A 17,884-nucleotide genomic window follows, 5' to 3' on the forward strand; every position below is an offset into this window, starting at 1 on the left:
CAAAACCTTTTTCACTTTGTCATTATGGGGTATTGTATGTAGATTGATGAGAAAAAAAAAGGAATTTAATCCATTTTGGAATAAGGCAGTGACATAACAAAGTGTGGGGAAAGTGAAGGGGTGTGAATACTTTCCAGATGCACTGTATGTGTTTTTATGTGTGTGTGTGTGTGTGTGTGTGTGTGTGTGTGTGTGTGTGTGTGTGTGTGTGTGTGTGTGTGTGAGAGAGTGAGAGAGAGAGAGAGAGAGAGAGAGAGAGAGAGAGAGAGAGAGAGAGAGAGTTTTATTTTAAAACAAGCTTTTATTTAACAGAAAACATTATCAAAAAACAGACTTGAAAAGAGAGAGAGAGCGCGAGAGAGAGAGCGCGAGAGAGAGAGAGAGAGAGAGAGAGAGGAGCACACGTATATGTGAGCCATAGGGTATGCACTACTGTGAAAAGGCAGCCTGCATTCAGGAGGAGGAATGAATGCCCCGGGTGGCTCTACAGGGCTTACATTACCCTCTCTGGGCCTAAGACTGATGATGCTGCATACATAATTCAGAGAGACATTGGGTAATAAAAAACATTTGATGAATAAGTAATACGTGTTGTGTTTCTGTGTGTTTACAATCATATTCATGCATATGTGTATTTTTTGTTTGTTTGTTTATTTGTTTGTTTGGTTGTTTGTTGCTTCCAAACAACTTATGTGCTCACTACACTTCAACATTGTCTTTAAATGAGCTGTGCAACGGCTGACTGCGAGACGGGAGGACAAATGGAAATGTCTTTCTACATCTGGCATGTAGCTACAAGCAAGAGAGAGAGCTAAAAGTGAGAGCAACATTCATAGGTTTATTGACAGGTGACAAACGGCAGAGACAATGAAAAACTGCATGAAAGTAACCACCACACACATACGCACACACTCACAAAGTCAGTATGTATGCGTTTGCCAATGAGATGAGACAGATAGGAGGAGCAGTTTATTTACAGAGAAACTCAGCAGCATGTCAGTTGAATCCTTTTCTGCCTTGGAGGCCTTGTCCTATCCTCATTTAGCACGGCCACGGGAAAGGGCATGCTGGCGGGCAAGCTGCCTGGCAGTTAGACAGGCCTGGGAGACTTGGTGCCTTGGCCTGGTTCACTGCTCTGACCCCCCCCCCCCCCCCCCATTCACCCCAGCTCAGACTGTGAGCCGGCAACCGCCATCACCACCGCCCTGCGCTGCTGCCGTCAGTGCCCAGCTCAGGAGCCTGTTCGTCAGATGTGCTGTGGCCCAGCACTGGCCCAGCTCTGGCCCAGCTGCCCACTATGTTAAAGGGCCAGGGGCCCCCTGCCATTCAGTCCATCTGCCAGGCTGCAGAGCCGAGCGTAGGATCAGAGAGGAGAGAGACACAAACTCCAGACACCCTAGCTATCAGCTCTCTGCTCAATGCTCAACAGAGATAAGCCAGATAAAAGACACACTCTAAAAACACCCATTTTAGTGATGTGGGTTGCTGTGACCCTGAAACACTGCTAGGATTTTTTTCTAGTTAAATGCGGTTAATACATTTCAGAGTCAGACTTTGAAAGACCAGGAGATGTTCAAGATTTACTGCAAGATCAGCATAGTGCAGTAGTATTTTTAGGTATATATCAAGAAAGTGGATTTTTTTTTAGAACATCTGGCCTGAATGAAGCATGACATACTCTCAAAATAGTACAGCTGTGTTGCATTGATCTGAAAGATCACAATGTGAAAAACAATATATTGAGTAATACTGGAACTGTAACACATGATTAGTTAGACACAAAATGCTATTTTGTACGACAGTTGTTCGACATGAGAACAACATTGCTGTGGCTTTCTTAATGACACTGGGCTACACAACTTTGTTGAGGATTTTTGTAATGAATTAAAATTGTAGTGACTTATGCTGTTCTATCTTAACATTAAAATAAACAGGGCCAGATCCTATACAGTACGTTGCACTTAATTTGACTTTTTTCTATTTTGCAGTTGAGTGCTTCACTTCACAAACACACACATGCACTCACACACACACACACACACACACACACACACACACACACACACACACACACACACACACACACACACACACACACTTTAAATGTAACATTTTCTTCCTTCATAGCAGCATTATGTATCAGTTATGAAACTGTGTGTGTGTTAAATTACCTGTGATCACAATGAAGCATCTGATGTATGTGGGAAGTATGTGACAATCAGCTCTGATAAAGGTCTGCATCTTGCTCATTTCCATATGTCTCCCCTTAATCAAGTCAGCTCATTTATCGTCAAAATCTGTGATGACAAGTCTTTACTTATTTTCCCAGCTGCCGGTGGTGATGAGAGCATAATCAGGAACATCATTATGCCACTTCATAGACGACTGTGCCTGTTAGTCCTGTTACCTATGCCTATTATAGCTCTGAAAATGCAAATCAACTCCAGGTAATCTATTAATGTCACTTCAATTTTATGTCTGCCGACCAATTTAGCGAATCCTGACACTTTTGGCGGGGCCCTGTGCTTCCTTACATGGATTCATCTTGCCAGGGTTTTAGAGAGCATGGCCTGTGAGAAAGGGAGACAGGCCATCTGTCTATGTGCCTGTTTATTAATCGCCCTGATAATGAAGCACAGGAGGCTACAAATACTCCTGGGGCCCCCCTCGTTTGAGTTCCAGACAGCAAAACAACTTTCAGTAAGTTTGTTTTGGTGAGTAGCAATTATTGTCATTCACACCCCCCTTAGTGCAGGGAGGAGGGTCTAGCGACCTCCTCCTAATTACCTGAATCATCGCTACAAGCAGACTGTGTAATTTTCAACTACAATGCAACCCTCTTGTTAGCTACAGAAGGGTAGCAGAACCTCATAATTCCAGCATATGGCCGAAAGACAGAGGGGGGATCTGTCTGCTTGTACTGGCCTTAAAGTCAAAGACCCCATTAACAGGAAAACGGCATCTGTAAATCCTATGAGATGCATGCAGCCCTTGCAAATGATTCATAACTCTGCTCGTGGACCAGCTTCTGCAAATAAGCAAACTCATTTGGATGAAATGAAATTGAAATATATTTCCCTGATAATTACACGTACATATAAATGACGCTCACTATGAGAGAACTATGGAGATGAGGACTGTGCATCAGATGTGATTTGACGGGATTCATCGAGGATGAAATCTTCCTTGCAAAGCCACTTCCTTTGTAGCTATTCACGACTGCCAGGGATACAGTAGCTTGGATACTCTTTATATATCATTCGAAATGAGACGGATTTTACATGTTCACAGTTAGATGTTTATTATCAGTTTTTTTTTCAAGGTAGTTACACCGTGGATATTTTAGGCAATTTGGATGATGATGCGAAGAGAGACACAAGACATAGAGGAGAGACACAAGAAACAGAGACGGCAAAAATGATCAGCAAACTGTTTGGCTAATGATGCTGATCAATTTTGTCCAAAATTCAGCGTGTAAATGATCTGAAATAGCTGGGTAGTTTACATATGTGTGTGTTTTAGGACATAAAAGGAGAGGCTAACAAGAATAGATGGACTCTGTTGTGATGAGGCATCGCTGAATGTGATCTTTGGTTTAGGATTATCCAATAAAAGAAAGACAGATGAGAAACAACAAGCTTCAAATTAGAGAGCCTTCAAGAGCAATGAATAGTTCAATGAGCTGTGGTCCTAATTAATGAGCTGTGAGAAATGAATGCTGAAAATGGTCATTGGCTTTTGATTACAACTGTCTTTGAAAAAAAATCACTTTTGCCCACTTGAAGACATGCATTAAGGTGAACCACAAGGAGCATCCGGGTAGAGTGGCGGTCTATTTCGTTTCCTACCAACACGGGGATCGCCGGTTCGAATCCCCGTGTTACTTCCGACGTGGTTGGGCATCCCTACAGACACAATTGGCCGTGTCTTTAGGTGGGGAGCCAGATGTGGGATGTGTGTCCTGGTCGCTGCACTAGCGCCTCCTCTGGTCGGCCGGGGCACCTGTTCGGGGGGGGGGAGGGAGAACTGGGGGGAATAGCGTCCCCCTAGCGAAACTTTCACTCTCAAGTGAAAAGAAGCGACTGGCAACTCCACATGTATCGGAGGAGGCATGTGGCAGTCTGCAGCCCTCCTGGATCGGCAGAGGGGGTGGAGCAGCGACTGAGACGGCTCGGAAGAGTGGTTGGATAATTGGCCGGATACAGCTTGGGAGAAAAAGGGGGGGGGAATAAAAAAAAAAGGTGAAGCACAATGCCCATATGATATCAGTCAATTCCCAGACAATAATGTTTATTAAACAGATTTGTTAGGGAATGTTCAAATGACAGATGCAATCTTAACTTATTCAATGTTGTTATTTATCTGTGGTACAGTTAAATTGATGTTATCATTACTGTTGAGTGAAACCAAATGGCATTTTAACCAGTGAGTAGTTTATTTATTGTGGATATAAAAAAAATCTAATCCCATTTCTAATTCATTTCTTTCGCAGACGGTGTTACCCTGGCTGAATGTATTTTGCCACAAATCAGATCAAACTGTGTGCTGACTGAGCGCTGCTCCTCAAGCATAGCCACTACCTCTGCTAGGAACTTCCCGCCATCGCCACACTGTACTCCTAGAGACAATCTACAAAACAATTAAAACAGTAAACGGCTCCTCTCTCAGCCATTCAATAAAATGAAAGTCAGAGAAAAGTCAGTGAGAGCTACATGCCTTATCCACGCGGCTCTTTTAAAAGGGGAGCAAAGGCTCTTTCTCCTGCCTTTCCCATTAACCTCTGTGCCACCCTATATGCAGGAAACACTGCGACCTCGGTGGCCCGTGTCACATATTTCATCCGGCTGTGGGGACCACTTTCCAAAGAGGAGGAGGAGGAAGGGGGGTTTGCCGACATTCGGTGTGGGGATGCTATCTTGCCATGGTCCTTGACAGATAAAATAGGTAGATAGGTGTTGATATCCGTTCCCGGGTAATACTGATACGGCAACTACACACTGAATAGACGGAAGAACTACAGCAGTGAGACGTGGGTGAAGTTCAGAGCCGAGCTGACAAGGTCTGATAGCAGATGACGCTGTCTTAAAAGACAACCTGAAATGGTCTGATTTTAATCAGTTAGCATGGGCGCGTTAGCGCACTCAGGAAATGTTAGCAAATGGCCACAAGACGTGACCAGTTGCCTTTTAGTATATGCCACCTTTTCTTTTTAATATTTTTCCTGTCCCTAGTTGCCTTCAGAGCTTGTTTATATCCAACAGACTTGACATCAATATCCGTTTATTTTCCCTCTGCCTTTCCTGCTGACTTTATTAGTATTCCACTGCTCAGCATGTGTTCTGAACAAATTCTCATTTTTCTGTGATAAAGATAAAAATCCTTTGTAAAAGAACCTGTGATTTATGAATATGAAATGAGAGATGAAGGCAAAAATGACTTATTATTTGTTTGTCCAGAGCTTTTGATTCTTCCTGTAATGCCACAGCACATAAAAAACTTAACAAGACAAAAAAAAAGCGAAAAAAAAAGTAGTCATTGAAAGAAAAAGCCTTTCAAGCAAAACAACTGAGCATTTGTGAATGTTTAATTAATCAGTTGTGACAAAAAGGAAACAACAATCAACAAAGAGATGCCGGCTTCCACTTCTTATGCTGCATTCCCACTGGCAAATCACAGAAAGCTGTCAACCACCACTTTGCTCCCCACTCACTGCAGCGACAAAGCCCTCGGAGAGCTTTATTTCAGCTGAGATTCAAACAATGAGCAGCAGGATCAAGTAAAAGAGTTCAGGCACCAGAGTTCACACAGATGTGGTGTTTACATGGAGACGTTTGCATTGCGTTTTGTTTCCTTTTCCTTCCAAATAGCGGTAGCAGCTAATATGAGGTAGATTGACTGATCAGCAGCAGCCGGGGAACTGAGCTAAAGCCAAGCTAAATCCCCATTATCTCAGAGAGCGGCAGCAAAGTCTGCAACCTGCGGATGGGCTATACCGATTGGATTCTGTTACATCCATGAAAACGACTGGCCTTAGCATGTTGCGTGAGCTTCATGACAGCTAACAAGAGGAAACCCAATGTGGAATAACAATAACAAACACACATCACCCAACAGCAGTGTCAAAATGGCAAAAAGGCAAATGTAAATGTGCCATGAGATAAAGACAGAAATATTTTCTACAAGACTTATGCTGCTCCAGGGTCACGAGCCTGGCTGCTTTAAAAACTGGAGGCGTCATTTCACTTGCAGGCCTCAACCACTCCTGGATGGAGCTGTACTTTTTTGAAATATGAAATCAGACAGTGGTCATTTGAATGCATATATGGAATATGAATGTGAATATATTAGCATACATAGGCGGAGTTTGACATTTGCTTTGGGGGGGTCAAGTATTTTTAACTGACATCAGTACACAGTCCAACTATTGCTTGGCGTATTACACATATACATACATTAACAGAAGACAATAGAGCCAAGCTTGCCACAATGCCAAACAACAGCGTATGAGCATGCACAACTGAACCACACATCACTTTGTTTATATTGCACTGTTAGGCTTTCATTATCCATGTACCGTTTTAAAATATTTAGTGTACAGATGAACTAACTTTGTGTTAAATTGAGAAATATGCATGCTCACTCATATCCAACTTAGTGCGCACACGGCGCACACAATTAGAAAATGCTCAGCAACAGTGTCACCTGTTGGTAAACTAGGTTTGTAAAATATGCATATTAAATAACCAGCATCCTATGCTTTTTCTCATGTCCATAACTGCTCATTGTATAACTGGATCCAGTATAGCTGGATCACCAAATGTGCAAAAGAGAGGGAACTCGCATCTTACGTCGCACATCACAACGTGCCATGTCACATGACATGAGTGCTGAAAATTTAATTTATTACAAAACCAAACAATATAATTCAGATTTATGTCTTACAATCATTTTAATTTATTGCATTACTTGGAAAAATATATATAGAAGAAATATTTTTCCAGCGACCAACCGCGCTTAATATTATATATTAAACATGACATGTTTGCAGTGGTTTGTGGACTGTTGTTTTAGAGGGTTGGAGTGTTATAAAGCTGAAATGCTACCCTCATGATAATTAGTACCACTAGATGCCCTCCAGCAAACTGAATGACAATTTGATGCTAACAAGAGTTGTATTAATGTATACAAACTCTGCGTTATATCGAAGCATTTTCCTCTACAACTGTATAGGAATATTAAACATTAGACCAGGTTAATTTAAGCTTAAATGTGTTATTTTGCTTTATCCCTCTCACCTAAGGCATGTGATGAGGTTGCTACATTGTTGCAATTTCTCTGAAAATTGATGTTTTTATTTTTTCAATGCTTTTTATATGAAGGAAGACCCACAGAATGTAATTTAGTTCAATGAACAATAAACCCAATAAGCACTATATATGTGTGTGTGTGTGTGTGTGTGTGTGTGTGTGTGTGTGCGTGTGTGTGCGTGTGTGTGTGTGTGTGTATGTGTGTGTATATGTGTGTATATATATATATATATGTGTATATGTGTATATATAGTATATCATTTTTTTTTACTGAGTCTCGTAATCACAACGACCATTGGCTGATGTCTCACATGTAACCGTACACACTCAAGCATCAGAAGAAGTGACAGAAGGAACCACTCCACTCTTCCCCCTAAATAATACACATCATAAGACCCGCTCATGCCTGTGAGCTCTACAACTTGGGATCAGTGTTTTCTTTTATACACCTTCAGTCGTTATTTTTACACAGCAAACCCTTTCAGTGATTTGTTCTGTCTGCGATATAGCAGCGAGACAAAGAGCGGAAGTGAAGCCTGTCCACCCATCTGACTCACCGACAGCAGACATCTCTGGAACGGAGGCGCGGTACGGGCCCTCGATGAACTGCGGAGGATTGTCATTGATGTCTTGCACTTTGATGATGAACTCGGAGGGAGGCTCCAGGGGTTCGTCCGTATCAGCATTAATGACCTGGGCTGTGAGCGTGTACTCGGCCTTCTCCTCGCGGTCCAGCCTCTTCATGGCGTGGATGTCGCCTGTCATCTCATTAATGGCGAAGATGGTGCCAGCTCCCTCTCCCGCCAGGACATACTTAATGTTCTTGCTGCCCACGTCCAAGTCGGTGTGTAGCTAGAGAGGAAGAACAGACAAAATAATAGATAAACAAGCAAAGCACACAATGACGGATGAGAGTTGAAATTTGAATTTTGGATCGCTCCGTGTGATTTCATTTTATGCAGAGGGGGAGATGGAGATTATTCAAGAACTTGGAGTCACAAAGTGAGCAGAATTTGCAGCTTCACATACTGTAAATACAGATCACGGTTGATAAAGGCACTGTGAGGACACGGCAGCTTTGACAACAGGGAACGGTGTGGTTCGCAGCAGTGCTTTGCTGCAGCAGGGATACTAAACGTGCTTCAACATACACTTTTATAAATGAGGTCCGCTGGGGACAATAACTTCATAAGTAGTACAGAAAATGGACCTTAGCCTACATAGTGCCTCGTTATAGATCACAAGTACATCATATGCATATGTGATGCGGTGGCTATTGCTTGCCACTGTGTAAACTTCACAAACACAAAACAAAATAACAATAATAATTTTTTTAAAAACCCAGTGGTCCTTTGAACGTAGCATCTCATGTTATGGCCGGAATAAAAACACTCTGAAAGCCATGCAAAATTAAAGAGGATATTGCTGCATGCTGCGATTCCTGCTCACAAATCACTAAGTTCCGAAGTTACTGGATGACAGTGCATATTCCTCATTATTTTTTGTAATTGTGGTTTCATTAGCTCACCAAAGCAGCATTATGTGCTAGGCCAAGCATTTGGCTCCAACTCGCTGCATGGGCCGACTATAACAAATGAGTCTGACAGTGCTACATGAAGCCAGGGCTTAAGAACAGGCGGGCCCTTCTGTTGTTTCAAATAGATTCAGAGATAGAAAGGAAAGTAAAGCACACAAAAAAGCAGAGGAATAAGAGGCAGAAAGATGTCAGGCTCTTACAGAAAAAAGAGGGGGAAAGAGGGATGGGTGAGAAAGAGAGAGAGATCAGGGCTTCAGACTGAGAGCGATAAGGAGGTCTTTTTTTTTAATTTAGGAGTGCCAGAAGTGGTTCCTTTAATGTACCCTTGTGAATAAACCACATGATCCCCAAAGTAAGTTACTTGCAGCAACCAGGAATTTGAAAATTCAACAATGTTCAGCATACATGTGACATTAGCTAGGAGCTCTTTTCCTTCAGTTTCTATTTTTGTTAATCTCTCCCTGTCTCTTACTAACTCTCCCCTTCCCTATACACACACACACACCCAAACCCGTACACACATGCACACGCATGTACAGACACACACACACACACACACACACACACACACACACACACACACACACACACGCATACACAGAAACAGATAGCATGCAGCAAAAACATCTGTATTCAACGGCGTTAATTTCATTTCCTGCTTGAGTCCTACGAGACTGTGACTGGGACACAGAACAGCAAGGTAAAAATGAACGTGAAAATCCCAATGTCTGAGTTGCCCCCCACCCTCAACCCTGCCCCCCCACTGCTCAAAAATGTTTTTATACGCCTGCTTTTATGCATATACTGTCTCAAAGGTGTTGTTTGCAGACACTGACAAAGCACATTCACTTAAATTGTCACACCTTGCACTTTTGTTTCCCTAATTGTGCCATCATTTCACATGAAAGATGTAGCTCATTAACACAAATGCCTCACAACATCCTGCACACTGTGAAACCCTTTAAATGAGTGCAAATTGATGACAGTCTGTCATTTTCTCCCACTAGCTTGTGTGTGCATGCGCGTGTGTGTGTGTGTGTGTGTGTGTGTGTGTGTGTGTGTGTGTGTGTGTGTGTGTGTGTGTGTGTGTGTGTGCGTGCATGTGTGTATGCATCTTTCTCTGTCTGTTCTTGTATGTGTATGTATGCCAGTATATGTCTGTGTTTGCAATTACAATTGTGCACATATAAATGTATGTATATATATATATATATTACACACACTACACACACACACACACACACACACACACACACACACACACACACACACACACACACATAGTATATGTATATGTTTGTGTGTGTGTGTGTGTGTGTGTGCATTCATGTCTACGTTTACTACATGAAAAAAAAAAGAAAACCATCTTATATCATTTAGCAAATATACCTGAGTGTCTTAACTTACATTCCAAACAGTGAGGACACCACATAACCACGCGGTCTGTCTCTTGATCTGATATTAGTCCATGGACATAGATATGCTGATACTATCAGGTACGGTCTCAGTCGTACCCACTGGAGACTTTCACTCTGCTCAAGAGCTTGCTCTGTTTAAGCATGTACTACACACTAACGCAGACGTACAGGACAATATATACAGCAACTGGTGTTTATCTAAATCTTTATTGCTTGATGTGTTCTGGATGGGTTTCTGTTGTATCAGTACTGGTTAGGACACATCCCACTTAGATACTTAGATTAATGTTGTTGTTTTTTGGGGGGGGGGATTTCCCCCCTTTTTTCTCCCCAACTGTATCCGGCCAATTACCCCACTCTTCTGAGCCGCCCCGGTAGCTGCTCCACCACCTCTGCCAATCCAGGGAGGGCTGCAGACTACCATCACATGCCTCCTCCGATACATGTGGCGCCGCCAGCCGCTTCTTTTCACCTGGCAGTGAGGAGTTTCACCAGGGGGACGTAGTGCAGTCCCCCCCCCCCGAAACACAGGCACCCCGACCGACCAGAGAAGGTGCGTGTATACCCACATCTGACTTCCCACCCCCAGACACGGTCAATTTTGTCTGTAGGGACACCCGACCAAGCCTGGGGTAACAGGGGGATTTGAACCGGGATCCCCGTGTTGGTAGGCAACGGAATAGACCACTACGCCACCCTGATGCCCATTACTGTCTTGGTTTTAATGCTATGATTACTGCACCATTGCAAGCTCATAGGTACAGGTATCGACATCTGATCAGTGTCTTCCTACAGTGACAGTGTCTGCCACTGTTACTAAGCTAAGCTTAAACTTATGCAGAGCTGTTTGACATGTCCAAGGTGTTGATACGGCCACTGTCTCTGCTAAGTATCAGTCTTGCCAACAGAGTGAACAAATAATAATCAGATACTAGAATTTACAGAGGGAAAGAAAGAGCAAAATGTGTCCTTCTGTCATTATTTGAGTAGCAAGGACAACTAAAACTGCTTTAACAATTAGTGACATTGATGGAGGTTGTCAGAAGGCATTGGAAAAAAAACTGGGACGTTTGTATAGGTTGTGTTATTATTAGTTAGTTGTTCCCATGACTTGTGACACATGCACAGTTCAGATTTGTTCTTCTTGAGTACACCTACTTTAACTATTAAACACAGTCCACAAGTTCAATTGCAACTGTTAATGACACTGCTTTTTTGTTATCTAGTTATAAAGTGATGTAGTCTATTTGCTTATCAACTTTGATGACCTCAGGGTCTCTGCAACCCTCCCTGTCCTGTATAATATATTAAAAAAATGCATGGCAGCAAAAATTAATGAATGCAAAAATTAACAAAAATAGAATCTGATTATGAAGAGGAAAAAAATCCATAAAGAAACGCTTGTTTTGAGAGTGTGAAACAATTCCTTGTTTACAATTTTTTTTATCTTTACGGAAGAAAGACGTCCCTTTAATTTGAAGCAAAAGGACATGATGAAAATTATGTTAACAACTGGAAGAAATATCCTATTGCTTACTTTGTATTGCTCTCTGCCTTGTCTCACACTCAAAGACACGCACACACACACTCATGCACACACACACACACACACACACGTCTCCATTTTCTGGCAAAAAAAAATTCCCAATCATAGCTGTATGGTGCTGCTCAGTGGTGGAAAAGATATGTCAGTCCCTGCTGAAGATAGCCTTTTTGTGGTAATCACTGGAACAATCACTGTGTTCTAATGAGGCTGACTCTCTCTCCCCCCCCCCACCCACACCCACTCCTCACCCCCATGCTTTCCCAACCCTTCCTCACCTCTACAGCCCTAGACTCTACACACATAAGTGCAATGGCAAGTCTTACATGGGGAATTAATGATTCTGCCTCTTGTCAGGGCAAGTGGCAGATAGAGCATGTGCTCCTCCTATGCATGTCAGAGAAAGAGAGAGAGAGAGAGAGTTGGATGGGGGGACATTGTCAAAGAAGGCAAGTTGTCAGCACTACATCAGCTGAGTCTCTCACCTGTTCTTGAATCTCATCTCAGGCCTCACTTAGTCTTCAGTTAGAGAGACAGATTATTTTCTCTGCACCCTCTGTCTTGGCAAACCGCTGTTAGGTTTAAAATAAACATGTCATTAATAGTAATACCTGTGATCTGTTGGGACCCTACAGCCTGTTCATCCTGAGGCTGTAGACTATTCTGTATTCAGGTACTTGATGCTACAGCTGTGTGGAATGTGCCTGCACCAAGCTACATGAAATGGTAACACGACACAAAGTGATGCAGGCTCAGATCTCGTCTTTACTAGAAATTGGTGGGTATTGGTGCTATTTTATGCATTACTGCATTTATTTATGTATCTCTTTATTAACTTTACCAAGGTTGTATGACAGGACTATGTAGTCATACTGAGACGAACTGTCGTGTAAAATATGAAATATGCAGTGAATTGCATGTTCTTATGTGAAATGTATGGCAAGCCTAAGGCCATGTGCCATATGTACTGGTTTACATAGCCTTAGTTTTTAAACAGACAGATGTTGACCTTTTTCTTTAATCCACTAGGTAATTTAGCCCATTATGTACAGCACAGTTATGTATCCCCATCTGGTCACTGTGGCCCAATCTGACAGAATGAATCCAAAAAAGAAAACTCATCCCAAGACCCCATAGTGTAAAAATGAGGGATTATCAGGATTTAGTAAAACTGGTCAAATTAGATCAATCCCCCCCCCCCCAACTACTCACCCTTCGGCTACAGTAGCCTAAATAGTTACTTAAGATAGATTCCACTCAGATATGTCTAGAAATTAATATAGAGTCCCATTTGTGGAATATCAGATATGTTAATTACACCTACATGAATAATATGAAATTCTAATATGCAATAACATTTTGAATATACCGAACAGATGGCACGATGCATGATATATGATACACTTAGCTATTCTTGGGAACAATTTCCCTCCGGTCTTTCTCTTGGCACAAAGCATTTTATCAAAGTGGACAGAAAGTTCTCCTCTGGTGTGAACCAGTGCATACTGGAGAGGGACCATAATCCAAGTCAGCACCAACTTGAGGTGGCCACTTTGGAAGAGAAACTATCAATTTCAAAATGCACTTGCAATCCCAAAATTCATGCATTTAAAAAAAAGTTCACAAACACACACACACACACACACACACACACACACACACACACACACACACACACACACACACACACACACACACACACACACACACACACACACACACACACACACACACACACTGAATTAGAAATACAATGCTATGACTCCACTCAGATCCAGAAAGTCAAATCAGTTCATCTGGACATAACGTTTAGTGGGAGAAACGTTTCATCACTCATCTAAGTGACTTCATTAATCTCGGCAGACTGCAGGTATCCCCACCCTTATACATGGCACAGCTGCATAGCGACCGTAACCAGCACAGTTGTGTTACAACTGAAATAAGTGATTGGTTTCATATACAAATTGCTTATACCTTTAATTAGAGTTAAAGTGGCCATGTATACTATTCATAGAGGATTGGGGACATTGTAAGACGGTGACAGATTTATTCCTAGCCCCTCAGTTCAGAGATGGTCGTTCCCTCTTCACATAGATGGTCTCTTTGACTCACAGTGTTCCTCCCTATCAAGGATGTGCACATCCTCATCCTTGAAAGAGTGGCCACTGGCCTGTAGATGAGTGTAGACCAGAGTCCTGGCCTGATGAGATGACTTCCTGTGTTGTGCCATCCTCTTCCCCAGAGTCTGTTTGGTTTCCCTGATATACCGTTAATGGCAATCCTCTCCGCAAGTAACAGCGTTGGTTTGAACGGGGAGTCAAAGAGGCTATGGGAAGAGGGAATGACCATCCCTGAACTGGGGAAGGGGGCTAAGAGTATATCTGTTGCCATCTTACTTGGGGAATAGATTGGGGAATAGTTGCTGTGTTTGGGCGGCATGGTGGCTCAGTGGTTAGCACAGTCGCCTCACAGTAAGAAGGTCCTGGGTTCGAGCCCCGGGGTAGTCCAACCTTGGGGGTCATCCCGGGTCGTCCTGTGTGGAGTTTGCATGTTCTCTCCGTATCTGTGTGGGTTTCCTCTGGGGGCTCCAGTTTCCTTCCACAGTCCAAAGACATGTAGGTCAGGTGAATCGGCCGTACTAAATTGTCCCTAGGTATGGATGAGTGTGGGTGTGTGTGTGTATGTCGGCCCTGTGTGATGGCCTGGCGGCCTGTCCAGGGTGTCTCCCCACCTGCCGCTCAATGACTGCTGGGATAGGCTCCAGCATCCCCGCGACCCGGAGAGCAGGATAAGTGGTTCAGAAAATGGATGCTGTGTTTGCAACTAATCCCCAATCATCTGTGAATAGTACGTGTGGCCATTGTAACTCTAATCAATGGTCAAAACTATTTGCATATGAAACCAATCACTGTTTTCAGTTGTGACACAACTGTGCTGGTTTCGGACGTTATGCAGCCGTGCTGTTTATAAGGGTGGGGATACCTGCAGTCAGTGGAGACTGAGGAAGTCACTTAGATGAGTGATGAAATGTTTCTCCCACTAAACGTTATGTCCAAATGAATTGACCTGACTTCCTGGGATTTCCTTACCTGGATAAACTGAGCATGTATCAAGACTACGCTTAGTGCTAACGAAATGATACAAAAAGAAAAGTGGACACTGGGGCTGAAACATCCTCCGCAAATGTTGTCAAAGAGCAGCACTGCCCCATACAGCATCACTGACCGAGCGCTACAGAGCCCTTGAAAAATTAGACTAGGGCTCTTATACACACGGCAGACAGATACAGACACCTCACTTACAAAGACAGAAAGAGAGGGTGCAGGGCAAGGATGATTCATAGCTGGAGTTGTCACAAATGGTGAAGAGGTGGTCAAGAACAAAAGACGAAGCAAAAGGCAGACAAGATTCTCAAAAGAGGCCCAGGCTCGGGTCAGTGGGAACAGATGACGCAAAGTTGACAGAAACCTCTTCCCCACATCACCACACTGCCCCCGACAAGCATAAGCTCTAGTCCTGAAAAGAGAGAAACAGCCCGGACACACATCTCATACGGTCATAGCAATTATGTAGACAAACAGATTAGTCCATGGGCCAGAGCCCAAAATTTCCTATTTCGGTACACTCAAGGTGGCAAAACTTACTTATAATTTTTGAAAGGATCCATGTCTGTAGATGATATTTTGGTATGATAACCATTCCTGAGTGGCAGCTGTATCACAGTTATCAGCTCATGAAGTTAACCACCCCCTAAAGTAAATTGCATTTTAGACGCTGGTGCATATCCTGGTTTAGCCTCATGGTCAGGACATTTTTCAATGTTCTATAATATTGTCTTTGGTATCATTTTAAAGGGGACCTTCTTAGCTTTCATTCAAGCCCTGTTGTGGATATTTCTCACAAATATAGAGGTCACTTGAGCTCTTCAACCCGTCAATAACACACATCTTTCTGCAATGTTCGCCTAAACTATATACTTTCTTTTAGCCCTGTGGCATCTAGGAATATCAGGGACACAAAACACAAAAACTGGAATACTCACAGGACTGTAAAGATTCAGGAAATGTATAATATACCCATACTATTTCATTGTGTGAGGTGATTGTGAACCTTAAATTAGAAGGGCATTATTACTAAGAAACTAACTAGACCAAAGCCAGTTAGTCCATGGGTCAGACCAGATATCGATATCACCCAAGGTGACACAACTTCACTGGTGCCATTTTATTTGGTACACTAACAGAAGTAAAATAATACATGATAACCTTTCCAAATGAGCAGCTATTTCATTTTTCTTTCAGGAAACCTGTTTCTGTGCCTCTCACGATTGTGTATTTGCCCAGATTTTTACAAATATAGCATTTCAACACCCCTGGTACTGATTAGCCTAGCTTAAACTCTGGGACAGTTCTTAGTTGGCCAACAACCAAGGATAACCAGTACTGTGTACTTCCATTCATTGTGCTAAGCTAGGCTAACGTGCAGCCAGATAGCTTTCTACTAAACACATATAGAGGAAACTGGTATCTATCTTCTTGTCTCATTCTGGAGAAGATTGTAAGCTAATTTCCCATAATGTTAGCATGTTCTTTTAATGTATATGTTAATATGATTAGTTAAAGTGGCTACGAGGAACTTTCATCTTGTGTTGATTTTAGCGGCCTCATGTGGACAAAATACAGCTGTTGCATAGCAACTAGGTAATGTATCTATTTGTGGCTATGTAAGATACATAATGGTAATATGACGCTGGTGAAGCAAAGTAAACTTTGTTTTAGTAGTGTTCATACACCTAAGTTACATGTATTTGTTTGTATGTGGCAGGTGAAAACTGACTGAATATGGCCACTGGTGAACAAGCAAGTTTTTACCCAATACCAAAGCACCCACGGGTGGAGTCCATTATCCACCGTTCTGATGATACAAATAAGCTGGTTTCACTACAAAGTGTCGACTCATGGAGCACTCTGCTCAGGGCAGCTCAGATACGAAATCATGCACCAGTTTTGAAACTGGCAAAAGACATTCCCGAGGGACAGATTCCAGCAATCTACTACCACAGAAAGTGCCGCAGTATCTTCACTATGAAGCAAATTCTTGATGGCCTCCTTGCAAAAGAAAAGAAAAGTTGTGTCTCTGCTGAAGAGAAACAATCTAAGAGAGTAGCTCGACATGCTCCAAGTACATCTAGGACTTATGATGCAGAGTGCATATTTTGTCAGAAAAACAGCAAATATTCCAAGAGACAGAATACGAGAGAAGTACTGGTGCAGTGTCGAGAACTGCGAGCTGATGCAAAGATCAGGAGTGCAGCCACAAAGAAAAGGGACAGCAGAATCCTTGCCATTGTGAGTAGAGACCTTGTAGCAGCTGAAGGGCACTACCACAGGCCATGCTATAGACTTTACACCAAAGAAGAGGTTTCCAAAGGAGAGGTTGCCAGCAATGAAGATGATGATGCTGCAGCCCAGTATGAAGCTGCTGTGAATAAGGCATACAATGAGCTGTTCCTCTTCATCAGGATGGAGCTTTTTGGCAATCCTCAAGTGATGACAATGACTGATCTCTCTTCTAGACTGGTAGCTTCAATGAACTCCCAAGGCATTGCCCAAGTCAAGGAATCAACCAAGAAGCACATAAGGCGAAACCTGGAGAGTGAGTTTGCTGGAGCCTTGCAGATATTCCCTGATGAGAAAGGAAAATTCCTCCTCTATCCCGATAACGTGTCCATGAGGGAACTTGCCAAAGAAAATCAGTCTCTCAAAAGGGAGCTGCAGACCCTGAAAAGTGTCAGTGCACAAGATGTTATAGCCAAAGCAGCCATCAAATTGAGAGCAGACATTAAAAATCAAGAAGTTCCTCAAACCTGGCTGCCTGAAGTCAAACCAGAAGCAGAATGTCCTACCATTCCAGAGTCGCTCATTATCTTCCTGTACTCTCTACTCACAGGCTCAAATGATCCTGATCATGCATCCCAGAGAGTGCAGTGCCTTCTGCAGTCATTTGGCCATGACATAGTATATGCAGTGACATGTGGAAATACCAAGCCTTCCAAGCACATTGTTCTGCCATTCAGTGT

The 17,884-nt window shown here is 42.8% G+C and overlaps 1 protein-coding gene across 1 annotated transcript in view; it reads right to left on the reverse strand.

Moving 5' to 3' along the window:
• Nucleotides 1-8,153, reverse strand: part of cdh8 (cadherin 8) — a 73,054-nt gene extending 64,901 nt beyond the window's left edge. Inside the window, exon 1 of the mRNA XM_056278136.1 lies at nucleotides 7,865-8,153. Coding sequence (XP_056134111.1) covers nucleotides 7,865-8,072 — 208 coding nt within the window. The 5' untranslated portion in view covers nucleotides 8,073-8,153. The remainder of the gene's footprint in view (nucleotides 1-7,864) is intronic.
• Nucleotides 8,154-17,884: the final 9,731 nt, after the last annotated feature.

The sequence above is a fragment of the Lampris incognitus genome, chromosome 4, assembly GCF_029633865.1.
Source record: "Lampris incognitus isolate fLamInc1 chromosome 4, fLamInc1.hap2, whole genome shotgun sequence".
Lineage (NCBI taxonomy): Eukaryota > Metazoa > Chordata > Actinopteri > Lampriformes > Lampridae > Lampris > Lampris incognitus.